Source organism: Eschrichtius robustus, chromosome 3 (assembly GCF_028021215.1).
Source record: "Eschrichtius robustus isolate mEscRob2 chromosome 3, mEscRob2.pri, whole genome shotgun sequence".
NCBI classification, from domain to species: Eukaryota; Metazoa; Chordata; class Mammalia; order Artiodactyla; family Eschrichtiidae; genus Eschrichtius; species Eschrichtius robustus.
Genome location: NC_090826.1, coordinates 96,325,970 through 96,353,341, shown reverse-complemented (window position 1 = coordinate 96,353,341; position 27,372 = coordinate 96,325,970). Strand labels below are relative to the sequence as shown.

At 41.1% G+C, this 27,372-nt stretch overlaps 1 protein-coding gene across 4 annotated transcripts in view; it reads left to right on the top strand.

The window, feature by feature from the left end:
- The window catches only part of SORT1 (sortilin 1), a 69,523-nt gene that overhangs the window by 28,942 nt on the left and 13,209 nt on the right, over positions 1 to 27,372 (top strand). For 2 of the 4 annotated variants that reach the window (XM_068540434.1, XM_068540436.1), the window contains exons 2-11: positions 756 to 815; positions 2,236 to 2,309; positions 12,446 to 12,548; positions 13,081 to 13,245; positions 16,444 to 16,517; positions 19,410 to 19,459; positions 20,352 to 20,482; positions 24,061 to 24,205; positions 25,069 to 25,224; positions 26,859 to 26,965. In XM_068540434.1, coding sequence (XP_068396535.1) covers positions 756 to 815; positions 2,236 to 2,309; positions 12,446 to 12,548; positions 13,081 to 13,245; positions 16,444 to 16,517; positions 19,410 to 19,459; positions 20,352 to 20,482; positions 24,061 to 24,205; positions 25,069 to 25,224; positions 26,859 to 26,965 — 1,065 coding nt within the window. The remainder of the gene's footprint in view (positions 1 to 755; positions 816 to 2,235; positions 2,310 to 12,445; positions 12,549 to 13,080; positions 13,246 to 16,443; positions 16,518 to 19,409; positions 19,460 to 20,351; positions 20,483 to 24,060; positions 24,206 to 25,068; positions 25,225 to 26,858; positions 26,966 to 27,372) is intronic. The other 2 variants (XM_068540437.1, XM_068540435.1) reach the window with 1 other exon arrangement.

Genomic DNA, 27,372 nt, shown 5'->3' with positions numbered 1-27,372 from the left:
ATATCTATTATTGTCCACATTTTCTATAATGGATGTATATTATTTTAAAAATAGAGAAGAAAATATTTGAAAGCCAAAACTCAAAAGCACCTACAATAATTATTATAGCTACATTTCAATATGATTACCATATTTTGGATATAATATACCAGCCTTCCCGTTTTTGTCTCCTCACTCTCACCACACCTCTATTATGTTGTTCTATTATTATTAATACTATTATTGTTGTTATTATTAAATAAAAAGGTGAAACAAGGGCATTTACTCTTGCTTCTGTCCCTTGTCATTTTGGGTGAGTTAGACTAGAAGCAGAAGGAATCCAGGTATTAGCTATTCAGCTGTACTGTGAAGGCTGCTTAGAAAAATTTTAACTATGCTGATTGGGTTACAGTTATATCTGTCATTGTGGGCTGTGATGTCTTGTTTTAAAATATCCTAAGAATACTTTCTATATCTTTATATTTAGTTCTGTTGGAGAAAGCAAATAGATTATCCCATCTCCCCATCTGGTGCAGTGAAGAAAATTCATCTGCTTGGCTTACTTTGTATGAGAGAGAATTAAAATTTCCAACTTATTTTTAATTCAGGTTAAGTGGTTAAATACTATCTCTTCCAAATTTTGTTCCAGGAATCCATATCCCCTTATAATTATAAACATAATTACTTTGAAAGTAATAGTGTTCTGTATTATTTAAAGAAGTCAAAGATTGAAGAGGAGATGTCATTTCTAAATTGAGGTGTTTTTTCCCTTATAGCATGTGTTTGATGATCTCAGTGGCTCAGTATCCTTGTCCTGGGTTGGAGATACCACTGGGGTAAGTAATGTTTTGAGTCTGTTGATTCAACCTAACCAGAAGATGGTGTAGATTTGGGGAGTTTAAGCGCTAAATGTTTTACCTTCTGAAATTGTCTCCAACCTCAATCGTAGAAAATGCATGTTTGCTGGACAGACTTTCAGAAAGCTGTGGTCGATTTTGTTTTGCTTTAGAACTAGGAACATCTAGTGACCACCTTCTTCCATAATAGGAAGATAAACACCTTTTTAGTCCTTGGTGGCTGCTTGGCATCAAGATGAGCAAGAAGAAGAAAGAGGAAAGAGAGTGCTATGTGTGAAAAGGGAGACTTACAGTACTTGGGAAAACTTCTGTATGGAAGCGGAAAACTGCACATTACACATCTTGGCATTTTTCCTCCGAACTGTATTGTTCCAGTGTCCTTTCCCACAGTTAATGTTGAAGGATTGTAGCGCCCATGGGCTTATCGCTGGTAGCTCCATCTGTTGTCCCTTCCCCTACCACAGAGGAGGTACTGCCAAGATTGGGGGAATGGGAGAGTCAGTAAGCTCCCCCTTATCCAGCCTAGTATGTAGCCCATCTCCTAGTAGGAGGGATGCTGAGGGTTCATTGGCCTCAAGTCTTGAATCAGGGCTTGGCATTACCTGTGTCTGTTATTACCCTGCCTGACAACATCAGGGACCATAGCTCATGCCCCTCTAGTGTTCCAGTAATGTGTGTATCAGAGCACTGAGGCACGTGATGGCTGTATGAAGAGCTGAAAGAAATATAATTTTGGCGCTGAAGAGTAAGTTCTAAATTAATTAATTTTTAAGTTCCTGGTAGAATTTCTTTAAGCATGTCTCATTTTCTTCTAAAATTTGAGTTGTTCCCTATTTCCCATGATTTATCCATTTATCTAAGACAGTTGCTGTCTCCAAGATTTGTTATATGGCTATTTGAGACTCCCTAGCTTCTTGTTCTAATCTATCACAATCTTATCTTCATGCATATTTTTCTCTAGAAAAATGCTTATTTAAAAAATTGATTTCATGGAGAACTAACAGCAGGGAGAAGAAGAAAAGGACAGATGTGACATAGTGACCTCTATTAGAGCATCCACCCTATTCTAGCCTCTGTAAGCAGAGAGATGATTCTTGCTTGAGAATATCTTACAATAATGTGGATACAAAATAGTTAAATCCTTCCTTTACTGTAATGTGGAGTTGATTAGCTCTGTCTCACTGCTTCAAGTTTAGGCGATGAGACCATCTCAACAAAATGAGTTGAGATTTTGAATCACTGTAAGCCCTAATCACTTGGTCCTTCTTGGTTTTCAGATATAGTATTACAATGTAGGCTACTACAAAGCAGGGCTACTGGCAATTGTTCAGATGGTCAGATGTTGCAATCATGTCATTGGACTATGTTTCTTATTGACCACATGCTTTTGTCTCTCCAGATCATTCTCGTCTTGACTACCTTCCATGTACCACTGGTAATTATGACTTTCGGACAGTCCAAGCTATATCGAAGGTGAGATGGCTAGCATATGATTGGGGCATTTGACTGAGTAATGCATTGTGAATGTAAGTTCTCTGCTTTTCTAGACATGATGGGATCTAACAGTTGATTTAAAAGATCTTCTAGCCATCTTAAATTTTCACTAGACTGTCACACTCAGCACACTTTTTAATATCTATCTACTTAGCAACCTGAAGAAGTATGAAAAGGGATCTAATTCCAAGGGAATTAGATTGACCTGACTGAGTGGCAAAACAGTAAAAGAAGATGAAGGAAGTGTCTATAGGGGTGTATGCATATTAATTTAAATGGATATTTGTGGGGAGGTAGCATAGCGTTTAACCATCTTTCTATTTATTATGAACACAAAATGGTTTTTATACCCCTGAAGTAACAATACGTACTGTATCTTCCAAGTGAATTTTTTTTTTTTGTCCATGCCGCGCAGCTTGCAGAATTTTAGTTCCCCGACCAGGGATCAGGCCCAGGCCGCCACAGTGAGAGCGCGGAATCCTAACCACTGGACTTCCAGGGGATTCCCCCAAGTGAATATTTTTTTTTTCTAACATTTTAAGCCCCAAACAGATTGTTTTTAGATCAGGAGGAGGTTCTCAGGTCAGACCTACCAAAGTGCCTGGTAATGATTGTGGTAATGTGTGTTCTGGAACCATAGTCTGTACTGTGACATTCACAAAACTTTAGAGTTATCTTCTCAAAGGTACAGCCTGGGGGCTTCCCTCGTGGCGCAGTGGTTAAGAATCTGCCTGCCAGTGCTGGGGACACGGGTTCAAGCCCTGGTCTGGGAAGATCCCACGTGCAGCAGAGCAGCTAAGCCTGTGCACCACAACTACTGAGCCCGTGTGCTGCAACTACTGAAGCCCGTGCGCCTGGAGTCCGTGCTCTGCAACAAGGGAAGCCACCGCATTGAGGAGCCCACGCACCACAATGAAGAGTAGCCCCCGCTCGCCGCAACTAGAGAAAGCCCACACGCAGCAATGAAGACCCAACACAGCCAAAAATAAAAAATAAATTAATTAATTAATTAAAAAAAAAAAAGTACAGTTTGGTTAAAGAGTAGGGTTCTTTTCCTTACCCATAAGATTCAAAACCAGCTAATATCCAGAAGTTGTTGATTGTCTTCCCAATCATTTGTTTCTATCCCATTTTTCCCCTAGAGACCTAAAGAAATTTGACATTTCAGCAGATGACGTAGAAATTACCCTCAGGGCCAAAGGATCTCGCAGGAGCCATCATACTTTCTCAGGGTTCTTTTTTGATTGTTGGTCTTGGCCAAGGTGGGAGTGAAACTCTGAGATAGATCAGCCCAACCTCCCTTCCCCAATAGGTGACCCTTGACTGCTGCTCCTGAGCCTGGAGATGGTGCTCTCTGCCCTTTAACACAGTGACTTTAGCTTAAAAATAGGCCAAGAAGGAATTGCCATCTTGGAATTATTGTACGCTTCATGAAGGCAGGTTCTTGACTAACTTGGGGTTCTCTAGCAACTAGCCAAATGTCTGACACATAGCAGGCAGGCAGTACATATTAATTTAATGAATGAATGCCTTGCCTTCTCTAATAATTCTTAGACTAATAATATTTTTTATTTGTTTGTTAAAGATTGACAATGTATTATAGAGTCCTAGTTCTAAAAGAGCTATAATTTATAGGCGACTTTGTTTATTAAGTTAGAACAGTATTTCAGACACATGAAAAGTATCCTGTTTTAGAAGGGAAAAAATGCATTAAAATTTTTGTAACTTTAATAACTCCATTTTAAAAAAATTTGCTGTTGTAAAATCTTTCTTTATGATACAGTTTTTCTTACCAGTGCACCTTTCATTAAAAAAAAACAGGGCTTCCCTGGTGGCGCAGTGGTTGAGAATCCGCCTGCCACTGCAGGGGACACGGGTTCCAGCCCTGGTCCGGGAAGATCCCACATGCCGCGAAGCAACTAAGCCCTTGTGCCACAACTACTGATCCTGCGCTCTAGAGCCTGCTAACCACAACTACTGAGCCCACGTGCCGCAACTACTGAAGCCCGTGCGCCTAGAGCCTGTGCTCTGCAACAAGAGAAGCCACCGCAACGAGAAGCCCGCACACCACAACGAAGACCCAACACAGCCAAAAATAAAACAAAATAAATAAATATTTTTTAAAAAGCAATACAACCATATTATAAAAACATTTGGAAATTTTAAAAGAAAGAAAAAATTCACCCTAAAGTCAAGTAATCGTATTTACAGTTTATTATCTTGATTTTTCCCCTATGATGTTATACCATATGGCTAGATAGTCTTAGGAAGCAACATGGTATAGTGTAAAGTTGCCAAATTTTATTGGCATATAGGCCTGAGATTGGATCTCAGCATTGTCGTTTGTGAGCAGAATGAACTTGGGCAAGTCATTTAACCTCCCTGAGTCTTTTTGGATGTCTGTAAAAGAAAGATGATCATAGCGGCCACCTTAGAGCTGCTGCGAGTTACGCTTTGCGGTGCCTGGCACGGAGTAAGAACTTGGTGCTCTTAGCTGCAATCATGCCAACGGCCAGATATGGCATGTAGCCAGCATGTACTGGCACTGTGGTACAGTTTTTAAAATAATTGAAAGCCTTCCGAACCAGTTGATAAAAAGTGCCTGACACCAGGTGCCTCCATGGCTTCTACAGATGCACACACCACCACCCCACCCCTGCCAACATGCAGGTGTTACTAACACTTGGCATTGCAAACTATAACCATTCTGATTGGTCAGTGCTCATACCATGATACTTGTCATATTCCCTCTGCTAGTAACCCATCATTTTTGTTAGATTGAAAGAATTTATTTAATCATTATTCTCTTAGACACTTAAGTCGTAGCTAATTTTTTCACTATTGTTAATGCTGCTGTGATCAATATCACACATATATGTCACAGAAGATGCCTATTTCCAGTTTATTTTTTGGTAGCAAATGAAAACCTCCTCTCTGATTGATCTCTACATGTTTTGAAGCCTTTACTAAACTCCTTCTCTTGGTTGAATTATCTCCTAAATCTGTTGCTTCAGCCATTTTTCTGCTTGCCTTCTGAATTCACTTTTTAGTCTCTATAGTGCTCTTTAATCATGTGGCTAGAACTGGACCTGACAGATCTTGTGTCATGCCCGTGGGAGTGAAATGTGTTTTCACGACTTCTTTTCCTATTCTTTTGCTTTTCAGTGTTGTGCTTACTTTGAGACAAACCCAAACAAAACAAAATGGTATCACTATGTTACTGTTTAAATACCTACCACCATCTGACTCAGCCCTTTTCCATCCTATACTTGTCTAGTCTTGTGAGAAACCACTAACATACAGTTTACCAGAGAGTAATCCTATTTGTTTCTGGTATACTATCATGTTACTAAGGTTCTTTTTCTTCATTTTGCACAGCAGGTTGTTTGGTTGGTTGGTTGGTTTTACAAAGGTCATTTTGAATATTAATTACTTCCTCCCTGCTGTGAAGTGAAAACTCTTCCAGAGTTTAGGTGGAAACTGTAAATATGCCTTGTTGCCTCTCCAGCTGGGCTGGCCTGGCCTGGTCTGAAGTGACTCGTGTTGTTGGACACACCAGCCAAGAGGCACATGTTGCTTCAGAAATGGGAAAGGGAGGGAGCAGTTTGATCAAAATGAGTCCTGAATATGCTGAGCTTGCCTAACTGAGGAATAAAATAAAAGCCTGTTGAAACTACTCTGAAGATTCTTCTGTTTTTCACAGCTTTAATGATTGTATTATTTATTGGATTATCTTTCTCTGCTACATCTTATGTAGTCAAAGGTTCATTTGGGGTTCAAATAGAAGGCAGCTAATCACATGCCACCTGCCGTGAGTAGTACTGCTTGGAGGCGCACACTAGGAGAAGGAAGTTGTCTCTGTTACCTGTGCCGAGTTGGAGCATACTTCAGTCGTCAGGTTGTGAAAGAGGATTGTTGAAAGATTTGGGAAATAAAGTCCCTAGGCATTAGTGTTTGCGTAGAATTGAATCATATATTAATATCTTCAATTAAAAGGAATCATGTTTGAATAGTATAAATTTTGATTCTCTGTTAAGGAATATTAATTCATATGATAGATTATAAAGTACATTTGCCTCTCACTTGCAAATATGAAGTTAAAAAGGAAATAACTAGCTACAGTTAAGATGATAATTTGATTTTTGGCAACTAAAAGATGTTTTGCACCTTTTTGTTTTATGGCGCCTTGAGTCTAACCTTTCATTGTAAGATTAGCTACTTAGTAAAGCACATGTAAGCATTATGTACAGCAAAATTCTGTACCAAATTACCAGAGAACTGCTGGGCTATTTTACTTGTGATTTCTATTTCCTGTTGAGAGTTGTTCAAATTTTGGAAATTAATAAGGGAATCTCTGAGAGATTTCACATTAAAGTTTATTCCATAGTCAATGTAAGTTTTTCAGGATGTTACTTGAGGTTTTAAAAAAATGGATAACTTAAAGATACACAACAGATATTAAAGCAAAGTTCAGTAAACCAACTTCTCCAAGGCATATCGTTATGACAACATTTTTAATGATATGCTTGGTTCAGTTTTCACTGCAGTAGATCATTAACAATGACTTCATGTTTTAGTTACAAGGTTAGCATAAATTCCATCTACAACATATATTTTCCTGCTTTTTATTTCTTAAAGAAAAAGTTTATTGAAATGTATGATGATGGCATTTTACTGCAACTTCACTTTTACAAACCAAGGGCATATAAAAATCATGAAACGAAGTGGTTTTCGTCACTTAAGAAATATTCCCATGAAAATACCTATTCTGGGCTTCCCTGGTGGCGCAGTGGTTGAGAGTCTGCCAGCCAATGCAGGGGACACGGGTTCGAGCCCTGGTCTGGGAGGATCCCGCATGCCGCGGAGCAGCTAGGCCCATGAGCCGCAATTACTGAGCCTGCGCGTCTGGAGCCTGTGCTCGGCAACGAGAGGCCGCGATAGTGAGAGGCCCGCGCACCGCGATGAAGAATGGCCCCCACTTGCCACAACTGGAGAAGGCCCTCGCACAGAAACGAAGACCCAACACAGCCATAAATAAATAAATAAAAATTTTTTAAAAAAGAAAATACCTATTCTTAGGGTTGTCTTGTCAATCAAAGCAAAATAAGGACCTCAGATACATACTCATATTCCTTCTGATAAAAAAAGTTTTATGATTTTACTTACAATATTTTACCCTCTTTATTTTCCCACTTATATTTTCAAAATAGCTATAGAAAGCATGTATCCTTTTCCAATAAGGATAACACACAATGAAATATTAAATAAAAACACATAAGGTAGCGTCAGACAGTTGGGGTAAAGAAAGAGACTGAAGTATTAGGAGTTTAGTTCAATGTAAATTCAAGTTCTGCCAATTTTACCTGGCAGTGATTTCAGGTCTGTGATTCTTTTGGCACATTTTGATAAGCTACATTCTCCTTATTGATCTTTTAACTGGAAATCTCAATCCAGTTAATTGTCATTATTCACGATAGTTATGTTCTACAGTCTCCATGAATACTGAATTAGTGAATACTGAACCATTGCTCCTGGGGGAGATACAGAATTAGGTTCCTGCAAACCTCTGACCACAACATTCATTGTCATCAGTTGATCAGTACATAATCTTGTTTTGTGTGTGTTTCTGTTTAAAGATACTTTATGTGTATTATTGATTCATTAACATGGAGCTCACAACCAACTCATGCCAGAAAGAAGCTTATCTAACTCACGTGTTTTCTCCAGAAACACTAAACAGCACTTCAACACTATGCTTGGGGGCTATTTAAACAGCAAAGCACCAACAAAAGGCACTAAAATGCAAAATGCATGGTACTATATAGACCGTGAGGAAGATACTCATGCATAGTATAAGAGCTGAAACAAGAAGGCAGAGTGGCCCCTTGTTGGACCTCAGCTGGGAACGTTTTTTTTTTTTTTTTTTTAATCCATTTATGGCTGTGTTGGGTCTTCGTTTCTGTGCGAGGGCTTTCTCTAGTTGCGGCAAGCGGGGGCCACTCTTCATCGTCGTGCACGGGCCTCTCACTATCACGGCCTCTCTTGTTGCGGAGCACAGGCTCCACACGCGCAGGCTCAGCAACTGCGGCTCACGGGCCTAGTCGCTCCGCGGCATGTGGGATCTTCCCAGACCAGGGCTCGAACCCGTGTCCCCTGCATTGGCAGGCAGATTCTCAACCACTGCGCCACCAGGGAAGCCCCTGGGAACATTTTTGACTCAAATTTTTTTCTCTGCCCTGTGCATGTCTGCAAATGACTAGGAAAGTGCCAAGAGTATGGGGTTACAAATCTTATTGAGTAGGCAAATTTGCAGATATGGAATTCGTGAATCATGAAGATTAACTGTTGTATAAGCTTTCCCCATTAGTGAAAACTGTAAAACTATCATTTTTTTAGTTGTCATCCTTGTTGCTTTTATGTAATAATTTATAGTGACTTAATCATGGCAAAAATGAACTAAAGGAGTAGAGAAATGGTTAGTCCTGAAAGCGAACCAAACAAGGATATTTGTGCTTTTTTGATTGTTGAGAAAGGTAAAATGTAAGATTCTCTGAGATATTATAGGATTCTTTTACTGTTACTTCTCATTAAATGTCTGCAGGTCAGATGCCCGGTGTCACAAGTTCCTCTATACTGTAAATGAAAAGTGCTCAAAAACAAGGGTGTAATCCTTGGCTATTGACATTTGGGTTGAGTGTCAGTCAGCATGTGAATCTTCTGGAAAAACGCCCTCCTGAGTCTTTCATCTTACTAGGAATTTTTTTTTGCATCCGTTCATTTATTCATTGGTTTATCCATGCAACACATTTTTTTTTCCTTAACATCTTTTTTGGAGTATAATTGCTTTACAATGATGTGTTTCTGTTGTATAGCAAAGTGAATCAGCTATATGTATACATATATCCCCATATCTCTTCCCTCTTGTGTCTCCCTCCCTCCCACCCTCCCTATCCCACCCCTCTAGGTGGTCACAAAGCACCGAGCTGATCTCCTTGTGCTATGCGGCTGCTTCCCACTAGCTATCTATTTTACATTTGGTAGTGTATATATGTCCGTGCCACTCTCTCCTTTCGTCCCAGCTTACCCCTCCCCCTCCCCGTGTCCTCAAGTCCATTCTCTACTTACTAGGAATTTTGATGCTATATCTTACCAGGACTCCATGTGGTGATTACTTTTTTTTCCCATTTATTTAAATGTCTAGATTTTTCATGTTCTTTGGGGGTATTAGGCTCTATTCCAAAAATATTTGTATTCCAGCACTATTTTTTGTTATAAATGTACATATTCTTACGCGTGTTTATACCACAGATTTAAGCAAAAGTGATCATTTATTTTTAGTAACCAGAAAGAGCAGATATTAGGATTGAGGTATAGAACTGTTATTAAAAAGACTTATTTCTAAAGCAGATGGTTTTATAGGGCTTTGTTAATGTTTGACTACTGTTCATAACTCTATTATTATCATATGGAATTTGAAAAGTGATTTATTTTTCAGGCTGTTTCATTGATTTCCTCTTCCTGATATATCATGTATGCTGATATAATGCTGATAAAAAATAAAGCTACTTTAAAATGAAGTGCTATATTAAAATATATCCCTGAGCCCAATGCGGCCTCCACAAAACCCTACTTTAAATCCCAGCAGGTTGAACTAGTCCACTGTGCTCCGTTTGTTTAACTGGCTAAAGTGTCAGAGTGTTGCAGCAGATGATTTTTGTTTCGCTCATGTCGCTTCCTTTTTCTGAAGGGCAGGGATGTGTTTGTTGTGCCAAGTTCTTGAAAAGCAAGCAGACTTGTCAGCAGGGTTGTGGAGGGTCCCCGGGATGTCGTGAAGGAGCGGCAACGTGTAAGCGGGTGATAATCGAGCCACTGCAAACCACTTAAGACGTTGTCTGAGCTATTGATGATACAGGCACTGTAGAGCTAGGACATGTTTATGCATATCTCTTTTTTTTTAAATAAATGTATTTATTTATTTATTTTTGGCTGCATTGGCTCTTTGTTGCTGCGCGCGGGCTTTCTCTAGTTGCGGCGAGCGGGGGCTACTCTTTGTTGCGGTGCGCGGGCTTCTCATTGTGGTGACTTCTGTTGTTGCGGAGCACAGGCTCTAGACGCGTGGGCTTCAGTAGTTGTGGCTCGCGGGTTCTAGAGCGCAGGCTCAGTAGCTGTGGCTCGCGGGCTCTAGAGCACAGGCTCAGTAGTTGTGGCGCACGGGCTTAGTTGCTCCGCGGCATGTGGGATTTTCCTGGACCAGGGCTCGAACCTGTGTCCCCTGCACTGGCAGGTGGATTCTTAACCACTGCACCACCAGGGAAGTCCCTATGCATATCTCTTGGCCTGCTGTTGGGAAGATAAGAACTCTTGTACTCGAAAGCCAAGAAAGGGTAATACGGGAATCAGTTGGGTGGTACCTAATCCCTGTTTTATTTAACTAGGACTCTTCTCTGTGTATGTTCTAAGAGATGGGAAGACAACTTAAAGTCACATGTAGTTTGCGTTAGCGTACTGTTGGGGACCTGTACAGACACTGAGAGATTCTTCCCTCCTGTGTCTCTCCACCTTCCTATAAGCTGATCTTTCCTGCCAGGCCACAAGCCCTGGCAAGGAAGAGAAAGACCACAGGTTGCAAAGGAAGAATTCCTAACACATAATTAAAAGTTGTCTCAAGTTTGGGGCTGAGAGTTAAGAGAACTGGACTGTAGTTTCAATTTTGCCCTTAATTAACTGGTCAACTTTTGATGAATTGCTTCCCCTTGAACCTCCTCATGTGTGAAATGAGGGAGTTGGACAAGGTGTTCTCTTCAGTCCCTTGTATCTCTCATGTTCTGTGGTTCTGTGATTCTTTCTTTGTTGAGGCTGCTACCAAAATTGTACCATCTTTTAAGTCATATATACTATCAGTGAAGACCACTGTACACTGCATTTATCAGTGGGCAACTAACTTGCAGTACATAGTGGTCATCACTCGTGGACATTGAAACGTAATGAATATTAAGATTTAGCATTATATATTGTAACAGAACTGTGTATAGTATTAAACCTGTCAGAATTAAACAGCTACTGACTTTTTTTTCTTTTATTTTTTGAAATCTAAACATGGACTTTAATACCTCTCAAAGATATTGTTGGAATGAACTTCTGGGAAAAGCTTTACCAACCCAAGAGTTGAGATTAAGTTTCTTTGTCTTCCCTAGCTGAGTGCTGCATGCATTAAGAGACTTGTGCTTAGGGATGGTAACTTTGGTGGAGGACTTAACTTACAGCTTCATTGTGAGTACTGTGCATTGGTAGATTAGTTAGAAAGCCTTTGGCTACATTTACCAGAGATCCCAACTCAAACTAGCTTAAATAATAAGGGAATTCATGGCTCATAACTAAATACAGAGGAAGGATGGGTTTCAGGGTCGATTCAATCCTGGATCATAGGTTCTGCGTCTCTGGAATTCCAGAATTACCTCAGCAGTACTATCCACTTATGTTGGCTTCATCTTCAAGTTGTGTTCTCATTGTATCAGAATGCTTATAGCACTTTTTTGTTTTGCATTCACATACTACAACATGGGGGTTTCTCAACCTTGTGCTGTTGACATTTGGGGCCAGATAATTCTTTGTTTATGAGACTGTCCTGTGCATTGTAGGATGTTTAGCAACACCCCTGGCCTCTACCAACTAGATGCCAGTAGCACCTCAACCCTGAGTTATGATAATGAAAAATGTCTCCAGACATTACCAAATGTTTACTTGGTGGGGTTGGGGGATGGGGCAAAAATACCCTGGTTAAGAACCACTGATCTAAAGGAAGACAGATCATTTCATTAGGTGGTTGTCTTAAATGTGTTTCCTAATAGACCCCAATTCCCCCCTTTTGCCTTACTGGCTCAGCCTGGATCACCCCCTCATTCCTGACCCCATCACCCATGAGGGGTTGAAACTTCTTTCCACTAATCAGGCCCACCACTGGAGGTAGGGGTAGAATCAACTTCCCTGAAGCTGTGACCTCTTGAGGAGGGTGAGTGCTTCAGTAAAGTCGGCGAGAGTGATGGAAGCTGGGTGGGAACCCAACAGTGTCCGTGACCTCTGCATTCTAAATTTGTCTTTTTTTTTCTTCCTCTCAGTGAGGACTATGGAAAGAACTTTAAGGATATTACAAATCTCATCAATAACACCTTCATTCGGACTGAATTTGGCATGGCTATTGGTCCTGAGAACTCTGGGAAGGTGAGACTCATTCATACATATACAAAGCTGTGCATGATACCATATGCAGGGCTGTCAGATGTTGATATTTGAATGATCCACTGATACACAGCAATATATTTAGTTTACTATTACTGTGTTTTAAAAATTAAACATGATTTAATTCTGATCACAAAAGAATGGAATTTAGCACACAGGTTCTTTTTTTGGACCCTGTCCAAGAGGCACCAAAACTCTTCATAATTATGTGGTGGTTATTTAGCATTATAAGGTATACATCTTAAGACAACATTTTAGTCTTTGGGGAAACTGGCTAATCTCAAACTGACCAGGCTCAACTTCATAGATATAATGTACTGGCTTAATTCAGGACAGTATTTTTTGATAAGACTAATACTTGAAGAGCAGAGTGTACCAATTAATCTGTTTTTATAACTCTTCTTACTTTTGGAACTAAAATTTTCTTAACAAATGTCTGGTGAAAATGGTGCAAGAACTTCCTGTACTTTCATAGTATTATACCCTGATGCTGAACTTCCTTCTCCCTAATCAGGTGATTTTAACAGCAGAGGTGTCGGGAGGAAGTCATGGAGGAAGAATCTTCAGATCATCAGATTTTGCAAAGAACTTTGTTCAGACCAATCTCCCTTTTCATCCTCTGACTCAGATGATGTATAGTCCTCAGAATTCTGATTATCTTTTAGCTCTCAGCACTGAAGTAAGTTTAGTTGAAGAGCTTGTCTTGCCTTTTGCATTTTTATAGTCTCAAAATATACTGTCTTAAAACGACCCTGTAGGTAATGCTTTTTATGTTGGACTGTTTTCTAGTGACTTCTTATGGTATGAAGTATGTATTTTTTGCATTTTTTCCTATATGGTAAAGGGCACAATTTTCTTGTGCTGTCTATTCCAGATAAGTATGATGTCTAGTTGTCATTACAATTTTTAAAAAAGTGAACAGATATGTGCTGTTGGAGTAATGAACTAGAAAACAGTTTAATGTAATCCTTCTTGTTCTACAGGGGACAAGCATAAATTGTCAAGCTCCTAATGTTGTTATTGTTCCTCTCCTATGGCCAAACCACATCTTTATAATTTTTTTGTTTAGGTCCTTGGTATAAAAGCCTATTGATTTCTGTCTTTGAACCCATGTTTTAAATATCCAGAGTCTTAAATCCCTGCCCCCCCCTACCACATTCCTATACTCTTCCCAGAAACCAGTGTCCCTCCCTGTCCCTCCTACCTCTCTTCTGAAAGTTCCCTGAGGAGCAGCCCAGCTTTTCCTTTCCTGGAGGATCAGTCTCCTTGATCATGAATGTTAAGGGCCCAGAGTGGCTGAGTTGCTAGACTATGATAGTCATAATTACACTCTATATTTATGTGGCTGTCTCTCATCGTATTGCTTAGAGTGTGGTCTAATGACCAGCAACATCAGATAGAAACCCTTGGGAGGCTGGTTTAAGATACAAGTTCCTCGGCCCCGATCCAGATACAGTATGTTGGTGACTTCTGGTTGCGAGGTTGCTAGTGTTTTTAACAAGCTCCCCAGCTGAGCCTGCACACTAAAATTTGAGAGCTGTTGTAATGACCATTGTGGGGACAGAAATAGGATTATCAAATATAGACAAGTTGGGCTGAACAAACGGATGGCATGGAGAGGAGGAGAAGGGCACTTGGAAGAGAGGTCTGGGTTCTGGGCCTTCTGTGGGCAGATCTTTGAGCTGAGGTGAGGCTGGAGGACTCAAGGAAGGTCAGAGTTAAGCTTAGCCAAAGGAGGCCAGAGGAAGGAAACTCGCCTTCTGGGTAGGCTTTAGGTCTTAAAGCAACAGTTCCTGGGAATTGGCTTTCAGCAGCTTGAGCTGAAGGCCCTTCAAGGGAACAAAGAGACCCCCATAGGAATGGACAGAACCATTGATCTGCCTTTGGCCACCCCATCACAATTATCAAGTATCTTAAGCTTATTAAACCAGGCTATCCTCAGGAAGAGGCAGGCACAATCTGCCTTTATACCTGAAATTGCTTCCCATTAAGGGTAAGTTTGAAGTACAAATAATCAGGGTGGAGAAGATGGGCCAATTTGTACTAAAGTGCAAATAGGTGATACCAGACCCTTTCCTGTTTCTGAGTAGAATTAGGTAGATTAGAAATGCTGGGAGGTGAACATTACTAGAGGAGGAGAAGTTAAAGAAAGAACAATGGTGGGTGAGAGTGGAGGAGCCCTGAAGGTAATTCTGCCTAGATCAGCACCACTTAATTTCAGCTGTCCCGGGACACTGCTGTCCCACCTCCACTGAATCTGGGCCCACTAGGCTCGTGTTGCCAATGTAACTGAAATTGTCAGTCTCTGCTGCACTTGAAAGTATTGACCAATCCTTCCACTTGCTTGGCTTCTGTGACATCATTCCCTTTGGTTTTTTCCTACCTTCTAATGGTTGCTTCTTAGTCTCTTTTTTAAACTCCTTTCAACCTCCCCTTAAATTCCTGCTCATTTTACTCTGAACAGTCTCTTCCACTGTTACCATTTTACTACCACTGTAATGCGTAAGAGTCTCAAACCCCTGTCTCTGGTCCTGGCTTCTTCCTAGGGCTGCAGATGCCTATCTTGCTGTCCCCTGGGTATCTCTAGCTAGATGTCCCACAGGTCCCTCAAACTCAATCTAAAGCTGACGTCTTCCTTGCCGTGTCTCAGACATGTTGTTCTTCCTTCACCCTTATGCTGGCTAAAGATTCCACAGTGCACCCGGAATCCCAGAGTGTTCAGCTTACACACACACACACACACACACACACACACACACACACACTCTCTCCGTCCCGCCCTACGTCCGGCCTAACTGGCTAAAGATTCCACAGTGCACCCGGAATCCCAGAGTGTTCAGCTTACACACACACACACACACACACACACACACACACACTCTCTCTCTCTCTCCCTCTCCCTCCCTCTCTCTCTCTCTCTGTCTCTCTCTCTCTCTCTCTCTCTCTCTCTCTCCGTCCCGCCCTACGTCCGGCCTAACTGAAAAGCCGTCCAGCTCTCCGGACTCTAGCATCTAAATTCTTCCTGAGCCTACTCCTGCCAGCCGTGGTTTCAGGCCTCACTAACTCTTAATGAGCTAATGTGGCAGTTAGTCACTGCTTTTCCTGCTTCTAGTTTGAACCCTCTGAAATCCATCTTTCCCATTGTCGTCCAAGTATTCCTCTGAAAAAAGTAAAACTAGTTGTGTCATTCACCTACTTCAAGTACCTCATATAAAAGAAAGACCAGATTCCTCAGCATGGCATAGAAGGAGTGCACCCCCAACCCAGCACTGGCTCCTCCTGTCTTCACCTTGGGATGTGTGCTCCACCTGTGTCTGAAGGCTTTAGCTCCCTGCAGACACTGAGATGTTTCATCACCTCTCTGCCTTTGCTTGACTAGTATATCTGTGTGCAGTGATATCTCATCTCCCATCTGCCTTCTTTTGGTTACACTGCTTATCATTTAAGACTCAGCTATCTTCTTCACAAACCGTCTCTGATGCAGTGTCCCTCCTTTCCCTGCTCTTACCCCAGAGACCATATTTCCGTAACACTTAACCACATGTATTGAACTTTCTTATGTGCACCCCTTGTTAAACTGTGAGCTCCTTGAGAACAGGGCGTGTGTCGTATTCATCTTTGTATCCCCAATGCAACGCCTGGTATGGTGCCTGGCACACAGTAGGCACTTCATAAACATTTGTTATTCTGAACTTGCAAGACCCCAAAGGGGCCCCCATAAACCGTGTGTGTGTCTGTGGAGCTCAGGAAGCTTAGATGGAATTTCAGTGTGTGTTTTTACTGTCCTGAATGATTGGATATGAGTTATTAAAGGTCATACAAGCAGCTGCACACAGGATAAAGCTGGAATTTTGATAAGTCATTTATAATTTTTCAGAATGGCCTGTGGGTGTCCAAGAATTTTGGGGGAAAATGGGAAGAAATCCACAAAGCAGTATGTTTGGCCAAATGGTGAGTAACAGAACATTCCATCTGTGCAGGGCCCTAAACCTTTCCTGATGGTGCTGCCAGAAGTCACAGGAATAAATATGGAGCACTTACTATGTGCCGAGTACTCTTCAGGGTGCCATAAGGGATACGAGAGAGGGGTATGCCACAGACCTTGACCTGGAGGAGCTTCTGATTCTTCTGGGAAAGAAGACTTAGTCTCACTAAGTGTTAGAATGTAAAGTATAAAACAAGGCACATTACTGAGTAGCTGCTGCCTGCAAACGGTTGATTTTATGTAAATGGTGACATCAGTTGCAAGAGCATAAAGTACAGCTTTGATTTGGGGACTTACATACTTCTCTGCACACAGAGGTCTCCTCTAGAGAACCATTTCAGTTATGTGGAATGTAGTGAGGTGTCAGGAAGAAAGCTCAAAGAGCTTCCCGACTGCCAGAGTCACACTGTCCGTGCACCAAAATCCATTCACTTCTCTCGGTGCCCCTCCCTAACCCCGGCTTACAGACGATGGAGCGGAGGAGGCTCCTACTTGGGGGTCATGTCACCTTTGTTCTCACCTGGATCGGCTGCTAGTCGAGGCTTAACCTCTCTGGGCTTTAGTTTGTTCCTTCTGTGAAAGGAGATTTGTTTGGGGAATTTGGGGGACGGTTGAGCAAGAAATATGAGCCTTCATACCTCCAAAACTCTGATTAGGCTCAGACCCTTGTTGAGAGCCTCTTTCTTCTTTCTCTTTGACTAATTTCAGCAAGTTTGTTGATCTGGTTTCCCAGTTGATAGCAGGTTGCTGCCAGAGGTGGGGCACGTGAGTGTGAACAGCAAGCACAGGCCAGCCTGAGAGTCCACTGCCTGGGAGCCACATGGAGGCAGGAGAACTCTCAGAGTAGGCAGAGACAGAGAACGCAACGGGATGAAAGGATTTAGTGCTGTGTCAAGAGAGCACATAGGCCTCAGTAACTTCCAATAGGAACACTGTGTTACCGTTTCATACGGTTGATGTTGATGACGATGGTCCGTAATCCCAAGGAAGAGTTCACTATTTAATGTCCTCTACTTAGGGAGATGGGGAAATGTGTGATATAGACATTGCCAAGTATGTCTACCAAAATTAACTAAACTATTAAAAATGGTGCTTAAGTAAAGTCCTTTTTAGAAAATGCTGGTTGAATGAGGTTTTTACAGCACCACTATGGTACACATGCCACATCTGCTTTCATTTTATGTATTTTAATTAATTGTGTTTATATATTATATGGTCTTATCAGGAAGGAATTTTTAAAGTAACTAAGTTAACAAGTTATTTTGCTCCTGATAGACCTAAAATATGTAAGGTGTGTTCAAATAAGACTATAATAATTTTGATCATTAAAACTCACCTTTACATCTGTATATCAGATCAGCACAGTGTACGCTTTAAATATCTTACAATTTTATTTGTCAGTTATACCTCAGTAAAGCTAAAAGAAATAAATAGAAAACTCATCTTTAAAACTAAAAAGTTATTTTTAAATGGTATTTTATTTTGTATCCTATACAAGATTTTTTACTTTTGTAACTTGTTTCTCTGCATGGTGTCTAAATATAACATCTGGGCTGCTGGTAACTATTTACTCACCTTTTAGATCTTTGGGTTCTAGGAATTTACAATCTAAAGTTCTGAAAGAACATGCTCAGACCCAGCACCCTTTTTTAATTGAGGTACAGTTGATTTACAATATTATATTAGTTTCAGGTGTATAACATAGTGATTCAAAATTTTTATAGATTATATTCCATTTATAGTTAAAAAACATTGGCTGTATTCTCTGTGCTGTACAACATATCCTTGTAGCTTATTTATTTCATACGTAGTAGTTTGTGCCTCTTAATCTCCCGCCCCTATCTTGCCCCTCCCCTCCTCTCTCTCCCCGTTGGTAACCACTAGTTTGTCCTCTGTGTCTGAGACCCAGCACCTTTTGCTGGTGCTAATCTGTAAGTACTATCAAGGTCTGAATCTAGTTCCCTGGAAACTCCCTTTCCAAGTTGGAATTTAAATAATTCAACCTCTGACCTAGTTGTCTATTTGAGGTGAAAGAACTAAATTATTTAGTTCATACAAAGCACTGAACTAGGTTCTAAGGGGAAACAACAAAGCATAAAACTTAGTACCTGCCTTGAAGAACTCAGTAGTGTAGTAGGAGAGATAAGGCAAACACTATGCAATTAAAATAGCCAAACAGGAGACAAAGGAGTGCCAAGTGGCTGACACAGAGTAGCACAGGGCTCTCGCACAGGGTTTCTCAACCTCAGCACTAATGATGTTTGGACTGGACAGTTCTTTGTTGCGGGGGAAAAGCCTGAGCATTGCAGGATGTTTAGCAGCATCCCTGGCCTCTCCCCACTAAACAGTTGTAACAATCCCCCTCCCCCAGTTGTGACGACCAAGAATGTCCCTTGGGAGCAAAATCGCCCCTGGTTGAGAACCACTGCTCTAGAAGTTTGCACTAAAGAAGGCTTCCAGTTAGAGTGACAGGGAACGCTTCATGGAAGAGTTAGATTTTAACCTGGAGCCTGAAGATTGTGAGGGTAAGATTTGGTCACACGAGAGAAAAGTGTTTTAAGAAGGAAATAATATAAGCAAATGCAAGAGGCAGGTTTGGAGAGTGTAAGGAGACCAGTTTGACCGGCTGGAAGAGTTCACATAAAGAAGTAGTGGCGTGTGGAAAACGCCTGGGGCCAGACTGTGGGAACCTTGATGTGAAGCTGTGAAAGAATCAGTGTACAGCATCCAAGAAGGCTGTTTTGGCTAGTACCCATAGGTGACCCTTATTAGACCTGCTTGGAGCTAAGTGACTAAGGTTGATGCAGTCTGTTCGCAGTCTTGAACCGTGTCTTTTCTCTGTCTTTGCCTCATTGTAGGGGATCAGAAAACACCATCTTCTTTACCACCTATGTGAATGGCTCCTGCAGTAAGTATATTTTAGTCCCAGAAAAGAGTGTCCTGGTGTCCATTCATGGTAGAATATTCTGGGTTGTAAGAGGTAGAAGCATCAAAGATGTTTCCATTCTCTTGTTATTTTAATAGCTAAAGATAGCTAGCTGTTAGTGATTTTCAAAATCTTGAAAGTCCAAACAACCAAGTACTATACTCTGCCTCGATCAAATAAAAAATGCAGCCTATACACAGAGCCAGTATACTTAATTTTAGCAATGTATTTACATAAAGTAAATATGAGGCTACAAACAATAACAAATTGAAATGCATAGTGATTTCTGCCAAAGAACATGGATTGTGTTTGTGTTGGTGGAAGCCACTGGCTTTCCAATCAGCAGCACAGTTTCAAAGCTGAAAGCATAATCTTTCATTTATTCATTCAGCAGACTCATTTCATTTAACCATTCATTTGAGCACCTGCAGTAGTACGCTAAACACCATTCTCAGGACGGCGAGAACGAGACACCCAGGGCCTGCTCTTATGGAGCCTCAATTCAAGTAGGGATGTTGGATGATCAACAGGAAAACCGAAACTCAAACAAGACAACTTAAAATACAATAAGATAATTGCAAACTGTGTCATGAAGAAAGTAAAGCAGGATGCTGTGGTATTTTTATGCAACACTGTATTGGAATTAAGTAAACTCTGTCTTTCTGTCCAATATAAAACCTCACATGTAAAAAGATAAAACCCAACTGTGAATTTCCTATGTTTAATTCTATATCCTTTTATATTGTTACCTGATTAACATGCATAGGATTAAAAATTCTTTTGCTATAAAACTAAAAACAATTCTAAAACAATTGTTTTGAACTAGAGGCTCACCAGTAAGTGAAATTTTAATTAATATTTTGTCTTGTTTAAGAAGCTGACCTTGGGGCACTGGAATTACGGAGAACTTCAGACTTGGGAAAAAGCTTCAAAACCATTGGTGTGAAAATCTACTCATTTGGTCTTGGGGGACGTTTCCTTTTTGCCTCTGTGATGGCTGATAAGGTGGGTGTTTGCCTCTTCTCTATGGGTTCTGATATTTCTGTAAATGTGCCTCAAATAGATAGCTTTTACTACATGTACTGATGGAGTTTCTTGCCTCTTGAAATAGTTAATAAATTATGCCTCAAATAGGTAGCTTTTACTGCATGTACTGATGGAGTCAGTTGCCCTTTGCATATTTAGTATCGCTGTAAGATTTGGGGGTGATTCTTTTTATAGAGGCTAGTTGACTCTTCTGGGCTCCTCTGTACTTTGACCTATGTCACCAACTGAATTCTGGTATCTGTTTTGGGATATGTAGATCCAGTGTTTGGGCTTCACTCAGACATAGATTCTGAAAAAAGCAATCTACTTATTATTCAATAAAGATAATGGAAATATGTAACATTAATTGAGTACCTGCTATATACTAGGTATATAGGTTCTGGGAATGTAGCAGTGAACAAAACAGATACATGTCCTGCTCTCAGAGTTTCTATTCAAGTAGGGAGATAGATACTAAACTGATAAATATGATATAATATCAGGTAATGATTAAAGCTGTGAAGAAACCTAAAGCAGAGTGAATACATAGAAAGAGGCGGGAATTGGAGCAGCGCTATTTTATTTATTTATTTATTTATTTATTTATTTATTTAGCTGCGTGGGATCTACACTGTGGTGCACAGGCTTCTCTGTGGTTGTGGCGCGCGGGCTCTAGTGTGTGTGGGCTCTGTAGTTTGCAGCACACGGGCTCAGTAGTTGCGGCGCACAGGCTTAGTTGACCCGCGGCCTGTGGAACCTTCGCTCCCCGACCAGGGATTGAACCCGCATCCCCTGCATCGGAAGGTGGATTCTTAACCACTGGACCACCAGGGAAGTCCCAGAGCAGCACTGTTTTAGATAGGGTGGTTTGGATGGGCTCTCTGAGACGTGACTGAAGTGAGAGCACAGCCGCGTGGACATCTAGGCTGAGGAAGCAGTGAGTGCAAAGACCCTCAGGCTGGAGCATGCTTGGAATACTGAAGAAAAGTGAGAAGAGCAGCATGGCTGGAGCATAGGGAAGGGTGGTCCAAAGATGGGCAGCCAGTGGCCAGATTGCACAGGGCCTTTATAGGTTGTGATTAAGCCTTGGCTTCCATTCTTCACGTGTTGGGAAGCTGTGAAAAGGTTTCATGCAGGGGAATGGCGTAGCTGGCCTTCTCTTCTAACAGAATAGGTGTGCGTAGGGTAGCCTCATGGGGCAGGAGTGGAAGCAACAGGAGCGGTAGTGAGAGAGATGGTACGTTGGACCAGGCTGTTAACAGTGGATGAGGGGAGACATGGTAAGATTGTGGATATATTTTTAAATGTATCACCAATAGTGTTTGCTGATGGATTAGAGGCGGATTGTGAGAGAATAAGATGAACCAAGGATAACTTTAGAGTCTTTGGCTTGAGCAACTGGGTGAATGGTGGTGCCATTTACTGAGACGGCAAAGACTGCAAGAGAAGCAAGTTTATGGGAAGAAAATCAAGAATTCAGCTTTGGATGCGAGATGCCTATTAGATATCTAGGTGGAAATGTCAAGTAAACACTTGGGTATATGAATCTCCCAAAATTATATGGTATAATCATATGGTATAATCTCATCTGGCCATGTGACTAGATGGTATCTTGTGGAGGAATGAGTCAGTTGAGAAGAGGTGGGAGGGCTGAGCACCTGGTGCCCTGAATCACCCCAGCAGGGAAAGGTTGGAAAGAGACTGTTCAGGTCAGCAAAGAGGACTTAGAGGGAGGGACCAGTGAGGTGAGGGAAATAGGACAGGTGATGTCATGAAAGCCAAGTGAAAGAAATGTTTCAAGGAGGAAGAAGTGGTCAGCTGTGTTAAACTCAGCTGAAATGTGTAGTTAGATGAGTTCTGAGAATTATCCACTGGAGTTGGAAAAGTATAGGTTGTTGGTGACCTCGATGAAAGCAGTTTCCTTGGAGTACTGAAGTTAAAAGGCTGATTGGAGTGGGTTCAGAGAGAATTGGAGATGGGGAAGTAGACATAGTAACTACAGATCACGCCCTGGAGCAGTTTTATAACAATCTTCCCAACAACGCTGTAAGTTCATACTGTTATCTCGGTTTTTATTTGAGGAAATTGAGTAACTTGTCTAGGGTCACCCAGAGGTGGAACCCTGGTGGAAACCAGACTGTCTAATTCCAGAGGTAGTCGCCTATACTCTATACTGCTACAAAATTAAAATTCTGCTGTGTGCTTTTGAACTCTAGTTTCTACCTATAACAGTGACAGTAAGATTCACAGTAAACATCTAAGATGTAAGTTAGAAAAATAAGTTAAATGTACTTGTCACTGAAGAGTATTTAACATAAGGAGGCTCTGGGACTAATTCTTGTGCCCTGGCTAAACTGTGTCTAGAAGCTATTTTAAACTATTTATCAGACAGTACGTGTTAATTGCCTCCTCAACAGACTCCTTTTAACAGCTAAATACTCCCTGATCAGCTTCATTATATTAATTTCTGACTCTCCTTGGCCTCTTCCCAGCCTGGCATGTTCCCTCCATCATGGCTGTTCTGAGAGCCTTCCTTAAAGAGGAGACATGTCATGTATAGCTGATTCACTTTGTTATACAGCAGAAACGAACACACCATTATAAAGCAATTATACTCCAATAAAGATGTTAAAAAAAAAAAAAAAGAGGAGACACGTCACATTTTGACTTCCCTCATGATTTCCCAAGCCTGCGTTTCATCTCCGTTTTCTAGACCCTTAATTATCTAATTCTTTGGATTATGCCAGGACTGTCTCAAAGGGACCAAACTTCTATGCAGCAGTCATCATTTTAAGAATTATCTGAGGGCTTCCCTGGTGGTGCAGTGGTTAAGAATCCGCCTGCCAATGCAGGGGACACGGGTTCGAGCCCTGGTCCAGGAAGATCCCACATGCCGCAGAGCAGCTAAGCCCGTGCACCACAACTACTGAGCCTGCACTCTAGAGCCTGCGAGCCACAACTACTGAGCCTGCATGCCACAACTACTGAAGTCCATGCGCCTAGAGCCCGTGCTCCACAACAAGAGAAGCCACTGCAATGAGAAGCCTGTGCACCACAACGAAGAGTAGCCCCCACTCGCTGCAACTAAAGAAAGCCCGCGCGCAGCGACGAGGACCCAATGGAGCCAAAAATAAATAAATAAATTAATTAATTAATCAATTAAAAAATAAAAAGAATTATCTGAGCAAGCATATGCGAATGGCTATAGAGCCAAACTAATGATGGTCCCGACAAACCCTAATCTCTATTGAAGGAAATTGGCATGTCAGAAGTTGGGAGGTTAATATCTTAGGGGGCCACACCAGAATGAAGAAGCCAAAGAGGAAACCAGGATAACCTTACTTACAATAGGATGGATTGTTCCAGTGCCTGGATCTTTGCAAGAGGTTAGAAATAGCTTTGGTAATTGATACTAGGACCTTTCATTTTTAACAGTTGTACCCAGTGAGGAAATGGATAATGATACATATAATTATTAATAATAATGTACCTATTCGTGTCACTGCACATGGCATCTTGGTAGAAATTTAAAAGATAAATATTGGCATTTGTTCCAGGATACAACAAGAAGGATTCATGTGTCAACAGATCGAGGGGACACATGGAGTATGGCCCAGCTCCCCTCTGTGGGGCAGGAACAATTCTATTCTATTCTAGCAGCTAATGATGACATGGTGTTCATGCATGTAGACGAACCTGGAGGTAAGAGCTGTGCAGCGGCTCACCCTTGAAGCACAGAGATTTAAGCTCCAAACCCTACTTTAGTAGCTTTCCTTCTTACGTGTCAATTTTTCCTTTTACCCCTAGGAATTTATTAGTGGCCTACTGAATACTCTGTCTTAGAGATGATATGTAGCCTCTGTTAAAAAGGCCACTTGCTTTGACCCTCTAAGGCGGTTTGTATAGTATGTCCAGGTGTTCTAGAGCAGTGCTGCTCAAAGAATGGTCGGAGGACTGGTACTGATTTGCAAATGCTTTATTACCAAATATGTACGGAAAGCAAGAGCGAGCATTTAGAAACTCTTACAGCCCTTTGACAAAGAAATTTTGTATCTGTTAACTCTAATAATAAAAAAAAATTTTGATGATTATATTTTTTCTTTCTTTTGTATTTCATTTTTCTAGTGATAAATTTTTGTTATATTTACAAAAGCATCAGTTTGTGACATAATTGAAATTTTAAAATTGATCCTTCACCATAGTTTGAGAAGCATTATTTTAGAGTGTAAAGATTTAAAGATGTGTAAGATATGAAGCTACATACAGTGCCTCTGCCACCAGAGTATAACTGAGAAGAGCTTTTCTGTAACATCTGATTAATTTATTCAACAAATTCAGCATCTGCTATATTTCAGGCACTAAACTGGGTACTAGAATTAAAGATGGCCACGAAGATCTTGAGTATCAAACCTTGATTGACTCTCAGGTCTGCGTGTACATCATGAAGAGAGACAGTTGGCTGATGTGTGCAGTCAGTCAGTCATGTGTCATGTGTATGACTAGACTATTGTTTTCTCTCTGTTCCCTCCCAAGACTTAGTGTTTTTGTTTGTTTGCCTGTTCCAGATACCGGATTTGGCACTATATTTACCTCGGATGATCGAGGCATTGTCTATTCCAAGTCCTTGGACCGACATCTCTACACAACCACAGGTGGCGAGACAGACTTTACCAACGTGACCTCCCTCCGTGGGGTCTACATGACAAGTGTGCTCTCAGAAGGTGGGTCTCAGCACAGCTCTCCTTCAGCTGAACATGTTGGGAGTGGAGGCTTTTGGGGAAACTGATGATCCTATCCTCCCCAGTAATGTTGCTTGCCTAGTCAACAAGGCTATCCATGTAAATTCTGGCTCTCTATTTTAAATAAGTTATGGTAAATAGAACTAAGAAAGAACAAAACAGCAGCAGGCAGAAAGAAAGATTTGGGGGGTGGGGGGGGTTCTACGTTGTTTAGTTTATAAAATAAGTCTTCTGTGTTGGGAGGTTCAGGCCTACAGGAAGGAGTTTAGACCACTTACTGCTTTTCGCCTTGTGGAGGGCAGAGTGATAGCCAGCCGAGATTCCTCTTGCGTTCTCTTCAGTGGTTCTCAGACCTTACCTTTACTGTGGCCCAGTTGTACAAGTAAACACATTACTCTAAAGTACAAAGATTTGTTTAGGTTTTGTTTATATATGTATTCACTTTTTGAAAGGAGGTGGGGGATGTTTGTTTTCACTTTGTAAAGACCTTGCAAAGTCCAAGTGATGTTGACACCCTGGTTCCTCCCTGACCTCACTTCCAGCTCCTCTCTGCTTTGCTCACTCTCCTGTAGTCACTCCAGCCCTCTGCCAGTCCTTAAACACACCAGAATCGCACACTCATGGCTGAGAGATTTGCACTGACTGTTCTCTCTCTTTCCTCACATATCTGTAAGGCTGACGCTTTCCTCCTCCCAGCCTTTGGTTGTGTTACTTTCTGACGAGACCTGCCCTGACTATCCTATTTTAAATGTCAGTCTGCCTGCCCCTACACACGCACACTCTGAGTCCCCCCTCTAGCTGTGCAAGTCTTTTCCATAGCACTTATTTTCTAACATACTAACTAATTTACCTGTGTACAATGTCTAGTGTTTGTCTGCCTCACCTTACTAGAATATATATTTCACAAAGTTTTTTTTCCTGATTTGTTCACTGATATATTCCCAAAGCCTTACAGCAATTTTCACATAGTGGACAGGCAATAAAACATCTATTGAATAAATGAAATTTACCTTATTTACTTCTTTTTTGATTTTCCTTGAGAAACTCAAAGCATAATATCTTTGAATTTAAACCTGCAACAATTTATATCATTAAGAATAGAGAATGGGGAAGACACATGAAGAAAAAAAAGGAAGAGGTAAAAGAGGGATAGGATATGGAGGGGCAGAGAGACAAAAATTAGGAATTATTAAGTGAGACTTATGCAGATACATTCAAATCTTGAGATTCACTAAAACAAGCCCCGTATCATGGCCTTGTCTGAGTCATGATTAGAATGCCTTCCCACTGTAGATTTTACTTCCAAGGCAAGCAAACAAGGAAGAAGAATAGACGTCAGCCTGTTAGTGCTGGTAAGGAGATAAAGGTATCTTTTTACAAGAGTATCAGTGTAGATGATTTCTGGAATCAGTTGGATCCTGTTCAGGTGGGAAGCCTCCTTCAAATATCCTACTCACCAGCACTGAGCCATTTCACTGGATGTAACAAGCTTGTGGGACTCCAGGGTTCTAACGGTGTTATATAGTCTCTGTTAGGAGACAGTTATGCAATGATAAACTGAATTTAATAGGGTGCTTCCAGTGTATCAGGCTTAATATCATCCTTTTCCTATTCAGATAATTCTATCCAGACGATGATCACTTTTGACCAAGGAGGAAGGTGGAAGCACCTGAGGAAGCCTGAGAACAGTGAATGCGATGCTACTGCAAAAAATAAGAACGAGGTTTGTTTTACTCCAACTGTCATATGTATTTGGAGCAAAGCAGCCATTCTGTTCTGCTCTTATTAGTGCCAGGCTTTTGAATAATGAAGTTTTGTACTTGATGAGGGTCTACAGATAAAGGTGGAAAATTTGGAAATGAGGGGTTGAAATTAACTAGGATGTAGGAAATAGGAACGGCGAAGAAAGACCAAAATATTATGGCTTATTTGTGTTTAAAGAAAAACAAAATTGAAGACTAACAATTTGTGTTGTACTAAACTGCTGAATGAAAACAGAGTGGACAGATGGGCCGGTGATTAGTTAGGAGTCATGATGGCAGCTATGAAACTTCAGGAATTCTACAGAAAGCCATAGACCAGCCATTCGTGAGCAGTGCAAAGCCATACTGGCCAGAGGCAAATGAAAGA